Below are 13,545 nucleotides of genomic sequence, written 5' to 3'. Positions count from 1 at the left end.
ATCCCCATCTCTACTTAGAAAAGAAAAATGCAAACAAGAGATGAGCCCCAAAGATTCAAACATGGGTTTGTTTTTTTTTTCCAGAAAACTATCCCTATAGTAATGATTTCAAACAAAAAACAAGCTAAAACCAAAACACAACAGCAATAAAATAAAATCTGATGAGCTCTTCAAAAAGATCTCGGGTGATATCAGTTGGCAGGACTCTGTTGTCTATCCCAGAGCTATGGCAGTTTATCCCAGCCAGGGCTTTGCTGTGAACACACCAAAGCCAGAAGGCTGCACCTTTCATAGTTCAAAACAAAAGCCAAGTTCTTATTGCTGGGATGAGGAAGAAAAATTTTGTTGTGGATACATTGCTGTATAATTAGTGCAGATTTCATTTACTTGCTTTTGAATACTACAGCAGATATGAAGGCTGTGTAGACGTGGCAGCTTGTCGTGCTACTGTCTAATGCTCCAAGTCGATGTTTTGACAGTTATACCTCCAAAAAATCAGGGATTTGTGTGTCTATCGAGGGAAAAAAGAAAATACTTCCATTGATTTGAGACAGGGAAATAACAACTGATGCTGCCAGCTGCTGACAAACTGATAGCAAGGAAAGTTTCATGTAAAATTAAAAAAAAAAAAATATATACCCATTTTCTCAATAAAACCAGGGTTAGAAACACAGGGGTAAGATTAGAAAGGAACACCCTGGGTTAGGAGACTATTCATGGGACCAGAACATGGAAAATTCCATAAAGCACAAATGTTGCTAAGAATATTCAAAAGTTAAAGCTTTCTGTGGGTGTGCATGCATAGAGATGTCAACACAGCTATTTCATGATCACCGAAATTGCTACTAGCCTGCATCCTCTCTGAATGGCTATTTTTAGGACCCAGCCTTTCATGTGGTATAATGATGTGGATTTTACAAGAGCATTTATAATGTGTTTCATATGGTGCACAGTCCTGGAGAAATTGCTTTGTATCAGAGAAAGTTAAACAAAAAGATTTGAGAGGGGCTTTAAAAAAAAATTTTCTGCTTTTATATTATTGCTTCTGTTTTGGATTTAGGGATCACATGCATATTTTAATTTATCCTATGTGACAGCACTGCTGTCCCAAAGGAATACACACCACAGGCTGATGGAATCCCACAAGACATCACCTGGACTTCTGACTTGTCCCTTAGGATGGTCAGATTTCAGAGCTGGCAATGCCACACTTGGCCAGTTACAGCAGGAAGCCAAAGCTCAAAGGCAAGTTTCAGCCTTGGGTATGGTGTCTGGGGCTGTGCATTGTCTGCCCCACTAGAATCGGCCTTTCTTCTTTGAGGCCAAAGTCATACAAAGCGAGGTTTGTAGAAGAAGACAACTCCTCCTCGCTATCTCCGCTCTCGTGCCAGTAATTCCACGGCAGCGGCACATAACGAGAACCAACTCATCAGCATCTCCATGCTGTGAACAACACATTTTCATGTGGTAGATCTTACGATGGTTTATTTCCTAAACATGAAAGCAATCTCAGCAGTACCATCTCCTCAGCACTAGAATAAAAATTCCACATTTCTGATCCTCTCTGAGCATTTTGCTGGGAAGAGTCTCTCCCCAGCACGTCTTACACAAGTGTGTTTATAATTGCATTCCCCTCGTGCTGAGTCAAGCATACTTTATGATCTTGGGCTTTCACATTTTGCTTTTGTGTTAAGTCCCATCAGAGGAGAACCTCTGTTTACACTCGTGTGTGCTATTCCTCAGAGCAAACCGCAGCAGAAAACAAAGTCAACATATAGCACACAAGTTGAATCACTTAAAAAAGTAAAAAAAAAAAAAAAAGTCTTCTTTTGGTCAGTCCATGATTACTGTGTAGCTCTTCAAGGCAGACATGTACTTTGTGTATTATAGTTCCAGATTCTCAATGGAACAAAGGAGATACTGTTGAGACGGTTTTTTGCCTATCATTTAATCAAATGTAAAGTTGTTATAACCAGAGGGGAAAAGCGCTCTAGATTCTAGTATCCAGCTTTACTTTGGTTTAGAAAACTTACCACAGCATTGTTGAGTTCATTGTTTTCTTTAACAAAATACTAATTTTGGGACCCCGTGAAACACAATGAACCAGATTCTTTTTGTTGCAGCTAAGCTGTGTTTAGCACAGGAGCAGCAGATGGGAGAGGAGTGGCGGTTTAAAGCCACTTTGGTGACCTCTTGCCCAGCGCCTCCAGCCACTGGGCTGCTCTGGTTGAGTACCACCAGCTCTGCCAGGTTTTCCTAACTCTCCCCATCCTCAGTCTTGACCAGATGTCTGTGAAACCACCTTACAGAGTCAGTGGTGCTGGAATAGACCATCATAATTTTGGGAATGGTTATAAAGACCCAAAGGCAAAAATCAGGGAAAGGACCACAGTACCTCCACAAAGAGGTGAAGGTGAGAGCTATTCGTCCAAGATCACTGGGAGAAAATCAAGAAAAAGACCCTGCTGAAATCAAGACTTAGAGGTGTGTGATGTTGAAATAATTTCCTTTAAGAAACAAAGCTGGTGGAAGGCTGCAGAGGAGCTTGGTACAGACTTTGCAGGTTCCCTGGCCATCCCATCATTCATGCCATGAAACACTCGCCCTGCCTGGGGCTGGAAGGAGCCGTGCCCTCCTGGACAGACTGCTGGACAAGCCAGCAGACAGAGCAGGCATCCAGTCTTCACTGATTCAGCTGGATTAAAACTGGAAACTGGGAAACGAACAGCTCTGTATCCTGTTACCAACCTTCTGAGTCACCCGAACCTTTGTTTCATCCTCCTGACACAGAGACTAATGAGCAAGTATCTTGTTATATCCTATTTTTTTAAAGAGGGATTTGGGAGAATAGCACATATGGGGTGAACTCACATGTTTCAGCTTGGCATCAACCTAGGGTTTGGCGAGGCTGAAAAGTTTTCCCTGCCACAGTGGCTCTGCAAAGAGTTCAGGAAGTAGCTGGTACATACTCCCCTACCACCCACCACTGGTAAATGATGAGGTAAGAGCAGGTATACATCAGGTGGGGAGAGCTGCTGACGTAAGCCATCTCCTGGCACCAAGAGCTATGAGCTGGAGCAGCAAAGGCTTGAGAAACCAAGGAACTGAGCAGCAAACAAAAAAAGCATTACATGATGGCTGTGGACAGCCCAAAGCCTTGGAGGGATGGGATGGAGAGAAGCTCCTGCAGTGGCAATGCTCTCTCCAACAGGACCCTCTCCAAATAAATGCAACAGATGGAAGAAAACCAATCTTGAGGATTTTTTGAGGAATCTGTCACTCACACAGTACAGGAGATTTTAGTAACTGAGTAGCAGCATGTGCTTGGCTATTGTGCACCCAAACCTGCCCTGTCCAGCTCAGCCTCCCCATGAACACACATGATGCTGACAGATACACAGGTCCTTCCCTCACCTTCTCTATGGTGAATTAGTGAGGGGGCTCAAAGGCCAACCTGTACAAAATTAAGACTAAATTGGTCTTGAGAATCACTCATGGCCAATGGGTGGAGAAATAACAGGTATGAAATTAATGGCAAGCATAGACTTTTCATCAAAACTGTTGGTATTCCTCATCACTTTACTTTGCTCTACCAACAACCATCATCATGTCATGCACATACAGACACACACAGTCTGGACCAGACTGCAATCTTAGGTGTGCAACTCACACCACCCATATTCTGAAACCTGTTTCACCTCCAGATCTTAGTTGAGATACAAAGGATAGAGAAGGATTCAGCCTGTGAGTAGGATCTGGCCCTTCACAGATGATCTACGAGACAAAGTCAACAATCACCCCTACAAACTCAGCAATGTCTGTTTAGTCTCAAGAACACACACATGGTTACTCGAACAGGTACCCCGGAACTGCCGACGCCAGCACACCCAACCGTCAGAGTTTCCACCCACAAGCAGGAATTTAGCGGGGCTTGCAGCATGATTGCAGGAAGGGACTGGAAGCTGCAAGATGATCTGTGTCCTGCCAGCAAGCGGCACAAGCGCGATTCAGAGTTCCTGGCCATCCCCCCCCACCCCTTCTCTCAGTTAAAGCTTTGGATCCCAGACTGAGCAATGTTCTTTCATCTTGGACACGTCGTGTGCCACTAACCCCCAAATCACTTTGTTCTTCACAGTTAAAATTTCAAACATATTAATCATTAACATGGATGAGCTTTGGGAGCTTGGGTTGATGTTAGGTTTTTTTTTTTGCTTTTCTCTCCAAATTCTCAGCCGGTTCAGCTAGTAACATTTTACAAACAGCAACAGTTGGAAGCTTGCAGGAATGGTGCCTTCCCTGTCCATAACCTCATAGCAACTCCCCACCAACCAAGCATCCTGTGCCTGGGGAGCCAGTTCCAGGGCAGCCTGTGAAGGAATCCCAGAGGGAAAGCAGATATTGTTGAACCATCTGAATCATCACGTGCATGGTTATTCACATGCACCAATTTACGTAAAACTTGCTTTTGCTTCCCTGTGACATTTTTATTTTTCTGTTTTTCATTCCAAACAATTTTAAAAATAAGGTTATATTAGACCACACACAGGCAGTGCTGTATCATGTCACTGCTTCTTAAGCAGAACTCTCTAATTTATTTCAAAGGGAAGTTCTGCTTCAAAATTGAGGGTGTGATATGAACTCAGAAATTAACACAAGAATTTTCCTTGGGGGGAACCAAGGCTGAATCAGACATGCAATAAATGACCTTGGAAGCCCTGTGCCTTGGTACATCCACCTATCCAACATTATGCCTTAATATAAAAAATTATTTTCACCATTACCCTATTTCAAGCTAGGGAGAAGAGCTGGAAGAAGTGGATTTGCTCTGGTCAGGAGGGAACAAATTACTCATCTGTCTGTCTGTCAGGACACTCATCAGCAGCCACCTTCCACTTTCTGCTGGGAATACAGCAATCTACAGGGACAGAGAAATGTCCTGGTGAGGTTCTGTAGCTGCCAGGGAACCTGGCTGGGATGCTGCCGGTGATGTTGCTCTGCAACAGCAGCCGGCACCGCTGGGAACATGGGGAGCTACTGCTGGCTTGCAGCTGCCCTCCCTCCCTGCACAACATCTGGAGAGGGATGGAGCAGCCCTCCTACAGTACCAAATCCCCATCACACTGCAGCTCCGGGCAGTTCTGCCGCTGGTTTCAACAGGATCAGAACTTGACACACGGAAAAGCAATACTAAACTATTGCCCTGACAGCACAAGCTAGGACAGAAAGATTTCTCCACAGAAGCAGCTGAGCTGCAGATTTCCTTCCGCCAACTGCTGCGGGGGCAACAGCCTCCTCCTTCAAAGGGATGGAGCAGCCTTGGAAGGGGCTTTCAGGAGGAGTCACATCCCAGGGCTCAGCTGCTGCTGCCTCAGCTGCTGCCCAGAGAAGGGCCAGAGCCTTTCAGCTCTGCATCTGACCTCATGTCAGACATTTGGGACTTGTGGCCCCAGGCCAGCAGTAACTGCACTTTCATCTTGTTGTGCCCAAGGGGATGTTTCAAATCCTCTGAACAGGAACCAAGCTGGAGGAGCCAGGCCGACCAAGGGACCAGGCTTTGAACATCAGCATCATTTTCAAGGCCTGTTGTCTCACTTGGGGACTTTGGATGTGCAGAACTTGGGAGGTACCACCACCCTTCTGCTTCTGCGTGACCTCTGGTTAGACAACTTAATCACAGAGAAAATCAGGTAGTGTCTGTTTTCCAAGGAAATGGAGGCTCTCGGACCTTTGTTTCTCACAGGAAGTCCAGTGTCTCAGCCTTTTACGTAAAACATTTTAATTCTGCCTTCACACACCTCACACACTCACTACATCCAACAGAGGTGCACAAAAGGTGTGAAGAGCTCTCCTGGGATCTTTCCCACAGACTGGAGGGGGGAAATCTTGTGCCCTACAGATGGGACAGCACGACTCATTCCCCTATTTTATAAACCTGTTTACAAAAGGAACTTAAAGGAACTTGTAGGTGCTCCTTCTACCATTAAACCACCACATGGTACAAGATATAACAATGTTCAGAAAACCCCCTCAGGTCTAAACTCAATTATACAACTGTAGCAAGAAAAATATTTTAATCTGATCAAAGTGTTAACATGTTTGACCATGTCTGACCTCTAATGTTTGTAACCACCTAAAAGGATGATGTTCTTACTAAAGATGTACCTTAATTTGATTTAAAGTCATTGTTCAATTTAAAAAAGGATATAGTTTTATGATTTTATATTTCATTTAGAAAAACAGTTCCTCAACTTGTTAATATTCTTCGGAAGTTTCTTGCAGATTTCTAACCGGCAAATCCTATATATTCCAATCTGGGAAAAGCTGGACTTCACCAGATTATGGAGAGTCAAGGCAGAGTTGTGAACCATCACGCGTGCGACACCTTAGAGCTGGGTGAGAAACGGTTCTCCTGGTGCCTTGAAACATTCTGAGATTTCGGGTGCTTGCTCAGGCTGCATTCACAGCACCCTCCCAAAACACAGAACCCCTGAGCTCAGCGAGCTGCCTCACCCTCAACTCCAGGAGCACCTTCCCCTGCACCGCCTCGCCACCCCCAGCCCTCCTCTCTCCCTTTGATAGCTCTCTTGCCAGGCCAGGCTCCTTATGCGTGCTCAAACCAGCATCACTCCAGCTCAATTACCCTAAACCAGTGTTTGCCACCTGCAGCAAAGGCCACCAACCTGAACCTCCAGGATCTGCTCAGTGTGGGGGAGAACGTGCCACATCCTGCTGCTGGCTGGGGACATCAGCTGGGCTTCGTGCTGCTGCTGATGTCAGGTACCCAGACACGTTCAGTGCATCACTCTGGAGCGACATCAGAGCATGTAAATAACCCAAGTGGGTGTGTTTTGGTAAAAAGGAGACAATTTTGGTTGGGGAGATGCAGGCAGCCTAGCAGGATGCTGGGGTGAGCAGTACAACAGTTAGCAGGCTACAACCACCTTGAGGGAAACAAAGCAAAAGGGATGCTGCTGAGAAAACTAGAAAGAAAAAAGGAAATCAGCGCTTCGGTAAATGCCAGTAGCGACACACCCGCCCTGGCAGGCGCCCCGGGCCGCTCCAGCCCCCCTCACAGCAGCCTGGTGGGGCTCGGAGGGAGCCCACAGAAAAAAAAAAATGTGGTTTTACAGTATGTCACAGGGTGGGGGTTCAACCCACAACCCCGGTGCCGGCTGCCCTTCACCTTTCAGCGAGCCGTACTGTATCTTCAATCACTGAAATGTAAAACCCCGACAGTTTGCCAAAGTACTCCTGGGTCAATTTTTTTAATTTTGATTTTTTAAAAAATTATTTTATTTTAAGATTCTGAAATTCATCCTAGCTGCAATCAACCATTTCCGGAAAGACCCATTAACCAAAATACAATCTCCATTATCAAGTACACACATGACTGTGATATGTAATCCCATTCACTCACACAGCCCTCCTCCCTGACTCTGCTTGTGTTAAAGTGTTAATTAAACACACTTTTATGGATGGTTAAGTACCTGCAATCTTCGGTCACAGATCTGACCTCCTCAATTATTGGAAGCAGCCACCAGATTATAGTCCACACTTTATATAATACACAGAGTGGCAATAAATCTATATGAGAGCAATACATAACTTACTGTGATAACCTTTGCACAGACAATATAAACACAAGACAGAACTGCCCAGAAAGATACATCGGAAGAGCTGAAAACCAAAAGACCAGCCTCTATCTGAGGAAGAAATCTTCCCGTCTCTGTGAGGTAACAGATTTTTTAGCTGAAAACCTCAAATCAGGTTTTTAAGTCACGCAGCACAAACCACCCCAGGACCCGAACAGGCCCAAGTAAAGCTGGCTGAGGCAGCGGAGGATTTCTGGGGCTCTCCAGGGGATGGGATCATTCCTTCCCTGCTACTCAGTTTTCTCCCCTTCAAGTTGTGCACACCCTATTTACTCCTGTCTGTTGCTCCAACAATAACCTCTTGGATTTTTATTATATTATCAAGGGGAAAGGCGATTCACAAACCACAAGCTACTTTTTAGCTTAATTGCTAATAAATAGGCTGTTGCACTTTGTGGCACATTTAGTAAGGGTTTAAGATTGAAAGAAATATTCTACTACAGCAAATAGTTGCTGGGCTAAAGTTAACTCCAAATTTTCTCAGATTCCATACAAACTACAAGCATTTTAAAAAAGCAAATTTAATATAATTATTTAAAACAGAGCAGGAAGAGAGACGCTTAACACGGCAGGGGGCAAGGGGGATATCTGGTACCTGGAGGAACGGATACAAGGTGGGAAGCAGCACAAGAAATGCTTATTTGGATTACAACAACATTGGTCCTGCCTTGCAAACACATATTTTCTTGCAGTAAACTGAAGGAAGACTTCAAAATTTAGGGACAGATCCTCAGTATCCGCCAACCAACTTTAGCAGCTATGACCACCAAAGAAATCACCCCCCCTGAAGGGCTGTGCTGGGGTATGAGCAGGCCCGTGGGGGGACCTGTCTCCTGCCACCCAGGGTCAGATGGGAGGACACGGCAGTGATTCCCATGAACAAAATGTCATCCCACTTTAACCTGAGTATCAGACCCCACAGTCCATCAGTTTTTCATAAGGTCAGTTTAACATCCTACTCCTCTTCTACTGAAGAAATGACTGAAATGAAGGATGGTGTTATACATCCTTTTAAACCTTATCCCTTTGAAGGTTTAAAACTGAAAGAAACCAAATGACCTTGTCATTTACTGACTGCAAAAGCACAACAACATCTGAAATTGACGCAAGGCCGGCTCTCCTGGGGCAACACCAGCACTATCTGCTGCAGTGTCGCGACAGTATTTTCTGAAGTTGTGATAGAAATGGCAATGGGAAAAGGCAGCTTTTGTAGAGAAGCCTCAAGTTGAATTATTCAGATAGCAACACTTGTAAACAGTACAATATACAGAAAGACTAAAGCTGATTGAACCCGAGGAGGGAAAAAAACTTCACAGGGTGTAGACACCTGGCATTATCCTCCAGAAGCATTAAACCCTTTTCTAAAAAACCTCCTTGCCATTCTAGAAGCACAAGACCCGCTTTCTGGGCCATCATCTACAACACAACCTCAACTGACAGCAGGTCAAAACCTGTCCATTTTACAAGCAGGTAATGTCGAACTAAAGTGAAGCTGTGGGACATATCCCTGAACACAAACACTAGAAGCTGCTCGCCTCTGAAGCCTGTGACCTGGCAGAAGGAAGGGCCACTCTTACATTACATATTAGGGCCTGACTGCTGGAGGAGTAAAGATAAACCTAGAGAATGGGGAGATGGGAAAAAGAAGCTCATCCAGCAAATGTGGAGCAATGCAGGCACTTGCTGCAGAGCATCCTTCCCCATTCCCATTCCTCCCTTTGGCTTGGACAGAACAGTGCCCAGGCATTTTGCAAACCAGCTACAATCTGTCCGGAAAGAAAAGCACATGTAGGTGCCTGCACGATACCTGCAACATATTTCAGCAGTGAGAGAGGCCACAAAACTTCTCCGTGAGGAGAGGACGAACTCACCAGAGGTGACATAGATCCATTTGGCAGATACGGGTCTGAGAGCATGAGGAAAGGGTAGCCAGAATATGCAGATCCTTTATACATCCCTGGGTCCTGATGCTTCATACCTGCCAAAATCAGTTCCCCATCAAGATCTGCCTTACGACAGGTGACCCCTCTGCCTGCCGAAGGCCCCAAAAGAGGCGACTGCACATTTCGGGAGCCTTTTTACCCCGTACTTCTCAGAGAGGGTGTTGTGGGGGTGCCTCGGGGGCACAGGGTCCCACCGAGGGGCACTGGGAAGGCTGGCTGCTGAGAGTAGCAGCTTCTCCCGCGGGGGGCTGTGGCAGCCAGACCGACACCCCTCACTCCGGGGGGCTTGGGAACAGGGGGGTCACCCACCCCGGGGGAGGCCAGCGGGGACCAGGGGAGACACACACAGACACACAGAGAGCGACGCGGGGGTCGCTGCCACTAACCATCATCCATGTGGTCGGGGAGCTTCTCCTGATAAACCCGCTGCGGATCCTGCGCACGCCGGATGGCCTGTGTGGGGAGGAGAGAGAGAGGCAGCGCGCGGGCCGGCGGGCGCGGGGCGCGCGGCGGGGCCGGGGCCGCCCGCTCACCTCAGGGTCGGCGGCGGCGGCCGGGCTGGCGCTGCCCTCCGACTCGTTCACCAGCGAGGACTTCAGGTCGGCCAGGTCGCGTTCGGTGAAGGCGTTCTCGGGGATCTTCTCCTCCTGCTCGCCCTCGTCCTTGAAGGCCAGCATCTCGTCCGTGGCCCCCAGGTCGTCCCCGCCGCCGCTGCCCAGCTGCGGCATTTTCCTCCCGCCGCTCCCTCCCGGGCCGCGCAGCAACTTTCCCGGCAAGTATTGTTCTCCGCCGCCCGGATCAAGCCCTTCCCAATTAGTATTCTTTTTTTTCCCCCCTCTCTCAATTTTTTTTTAAAAAAAACAAAAACCAAAAACTTGCTCCCTCTTGAAATTTTTCTTTATAAAGTAGTTTTTTTTTTTTTTCCTTTCTCCCTGTCCAACTTTTAAACTTTTTCCTTTAATTTCCTTTCCCCTTCTCCAATTCCCTGACTACCAAAAACCCCACTCAACTATAACCGCTTTTTTTTTTTTTTTTTACTTTTCCTTTTTTTCCTCTCTCCCCTTCCTCAAATCTTTCCCTTCCCCTCCCTCCCTCCCCTCGGCGGCGGCGGGCGGGGGGCTCGCCGGGCTGCGGGCAGGAGTCGCGGGATGCCGGGCTCGACGGGCCCCCCCCCACCCACCCCGTGCCGCCCACCCCCCCCGCTCCAGCCCCGAGCCCCGGAAAAGTTTCCCTGGGAGCAGCGGGTGGCGGCGGCAGCCGAAGGGACGGAGCGGCCGGTGCTGTGTGTGAGCGCGGCGGCGCGGCGGCCGAGGGCTGCCGGCATCAAAGCGGCCGCCGGGTGATTGGCAGCTCCGGGGAGGGGCCGGGGGCGGGCGCACAGACACACACACACAGACACACACACATGTACACACACACACACAGACACACACACACAGACACACACACATGTACACACTGCACACGGACTGTGCCTGCCTTAAAGGGGCAGCCCGCCGAGCCCTCCCGCCGCGTTATAGCGGGGTGAAATCCACCCCCCCCCCCCCCCCCCCATCGTCCCCACCCCTCCCCAAAACCTGGGGAGGAACGACCTGGACGGCCCCTGCACGGGGGGGTTTGGGGGCGGTGGGCAGCTGGGGGGGGGGCTCGGTGCGGCCCCTGGCTGTGTGTGTGCGCCTCTACACACGCGTGTGCACACGCATCCCTCCTCACGCATCTGTGCACACACCTGCGTCCACACATCTGTCGACACTCCTGTGTCTGCACGCACATCTGTGCACGCACACGCATCTGTATGCACATGTGTGTGCCCGCACACATCTGCATGCACATCTGTGTGCCCACGTCTGCACGTGCATCTGCACGTGTAGGAGCTTATTTGTGCACACGCAACTGCGCGTGTATCTGAGCGTACGGTCCCTGTGCACATGTCTGTGTGTGCACAGCCTGCACACACCTGTCTGCACATATCTGTGGCTGTGTTGCCTCACACACATCTCTGCCGGTGTCTGTGCGTGCATCTGCACACATCTGTGCGCACACACAGCAGCACATGCAGCTACACGTCTGGCACATGTGAGCACTCTCACACCTACATACACACCAGTGGCATCCACACACATCCCCAAATACATCAGCACAAGCGAACATGCCTAGAGCACATGTTGGCACATAAACACCTCTGCACACAGAAACACATCTGCACAAACACCTGCACATACAAACACATCTGCACACACACCTTTGCCCATGAATCAACAGGCACAGGTCAGCAATGCACAACACGGAGAACAGAAGCCTGTACATGGAGCTGCAGGCACACATCAGCACATCTATATGTGTGCACACAGGCACACATCAGGACTTGTATGTGTGCATGTAAACAAATGAGCACATACGTACGTGCACATGGACACACATCATCAGATACATGTGCGCACACCAGCATCTATATGTGTACACACACAGACACGTATCAGCACATACATGTGTGTGCAACGGCCACACATCCGCACGTATGTGTGCCCACACAGGCACACACCAGCAGACACGTGTGCACACACTGCACCTGCGTGTGCTGGGCCACGGGCACACACCACAGCAGCGGGGTCCCCACCTCCCCTCCCGCATCCCCAGACCCTCTGGAGACACAGACGTGACGTTGGATCACAGAAAATTATTAGTTTTCCTGACTGGCCCCGAGGGTCAGGAAACATGAAATTATCGTCTTCGCAGCCAGTTCCGAAGCCACTAGACACTTCTGTGTCGGCGTCGGAGTTTTTTTGTAAGCAGTTCCCATGGAAAAGGAAACTCCCCATCTCTTCTGATCACCTACGACAGGTCCTGTGCATGTCTCCGGTAGCTTAAAACAACACACCGATATTTATTTTCCTTAATTAAGGTTGCATAAGATAGCCCTGAGTCCTGGAGACTTTTCTACAGACTGTAATGACGCCATGTAAATTGTTTTTTATGACCCAATATACTACATATTGTCACATTCAGCCGTTGAATAGGAAGCTAAAAATCTTGGTCCCTATTTTTCTTGTTAATTAGGGTATTATTACCAGGGATATAATCTCATTACTTTTTGGGGAGGAGAAGAACTAGTTGGAGCCACTTTGAAAAGTACTGAATATATTTAAATGAAGCAAAATCCGTCTTTCTGCTAATTGCTGATTTTGCATGACATAGAATTATTTTGCTGATTTAGGGGGCACAGTTTACACTGGGCTAAAGGAGAAGGGAGAGGGAAAGGATGCTGTTGGCTTTTTTTCCTGCTCAGCTCTCCCATCCAAATGAAGGAGCAGGCTGCCCCATAGGAAACTCCGTCTGCAAATTTCCATTCTTTTAAACATCACCAAAATAAAATAAGCTGCAGCCACTTTGAGTAATAATAATTTGAATGAAATATTTTCTACTTGAAGATTTTTTTTCTTTCTTTCTTTCAGATGATCCTCTTGTTTTGCATGTGAAAAAAATCGTCTGAGATTTACAGCCCTCCCAAATGGAGATAAAGCCTTGGCAATGAGTTGGAAACCTGTTGTAATCTGTGATCCAGGAAACAAAGAGCCTCATTAATGCAGAGACTTTGGTGAGCCTTTGATGTTAGCTAGCATAGCATTCACTCTCAGTTCCATTTGCATTTAAACATTCATAAAAACATCATCTCTGCTTCCTTTGCCTTAAGCAATTTAGGAGTAAAGTATAGCTTCTATTTAAAGAAACCCACTGTGGTGAGGCTTAGAATACAAATATCACATAATCTTCAAGCAGAGCAAATATTTTATCCTACATTTCTGGTGGGCACATTTAATAATATTATATTTAAGACCCAAAATAAAAGATCCATCTTATTTTCATTAACCTTACACCACAAATGTGAGTGAAAAGAGAAAAGGGACCCTGTTAATTCTAAGTATACTACGTACCTATTTGTGGAAGTAAGA

At 47.3% G+C, this 13,545-nt stretch overlaps 1 protein-coding gene across 6 annotated transcripts in view; it reads right to left on the bottom strand.

Annotated features, from left to right (window-relative positions):
• The window catches only part of TCF7 (transcription factor 7), a 68,820-nt gene extending 58,051 nt beyond the window's left edge, over positions 1 to 10,769 (bottom strand). For all 6 annotated transcript variants that reach the window (XM_051630799.1, XM_051630804.1, XM_051630801.1 and 3 more), the window contains exons 1-3: positions 10,129 to 10,769; positions 9,982 to 10,048; positions 9,524 to 9,630 (exon numbers count right to left, since the gene is read on the bottom strand). In XM_051630799.1, the coding sequence (XP_051486759.1) occupies positions 9,524 to 9,630; positions 9,982 to 10,048; positions 10,129 to 10,323 (369 nt within the window). In that variant the 5' untranslated portion in view covers positions 10,324 to 10,769. The remainder of the gene's footprint in view (positions 1 to 9,523; positions 9,631 to 9,981; positions 10,049 to 10,128) is intronic.
• Between the last annotated feature and the right edge of the window lie 2,776 nt (positions 10,770 to 13,545).

This window comes from Apus apus, chromosome 13 (assembly GCF_020740795.1).
Source record: "Apus apus isolate bApuApu2 chromosome 13, bApuApu2.pri.cur, whole genome shotgun sequence".
Lineage (NCBI taxonomy): Eukaryota > Metazoa > Chordata > Aves > Apodiformes > Apodidae > Apus > Apus apus.
Note: the sequence above shows the minus strand (reverse complement) of the source record. Positions and strands in the feature narration are given on the sequence as shown.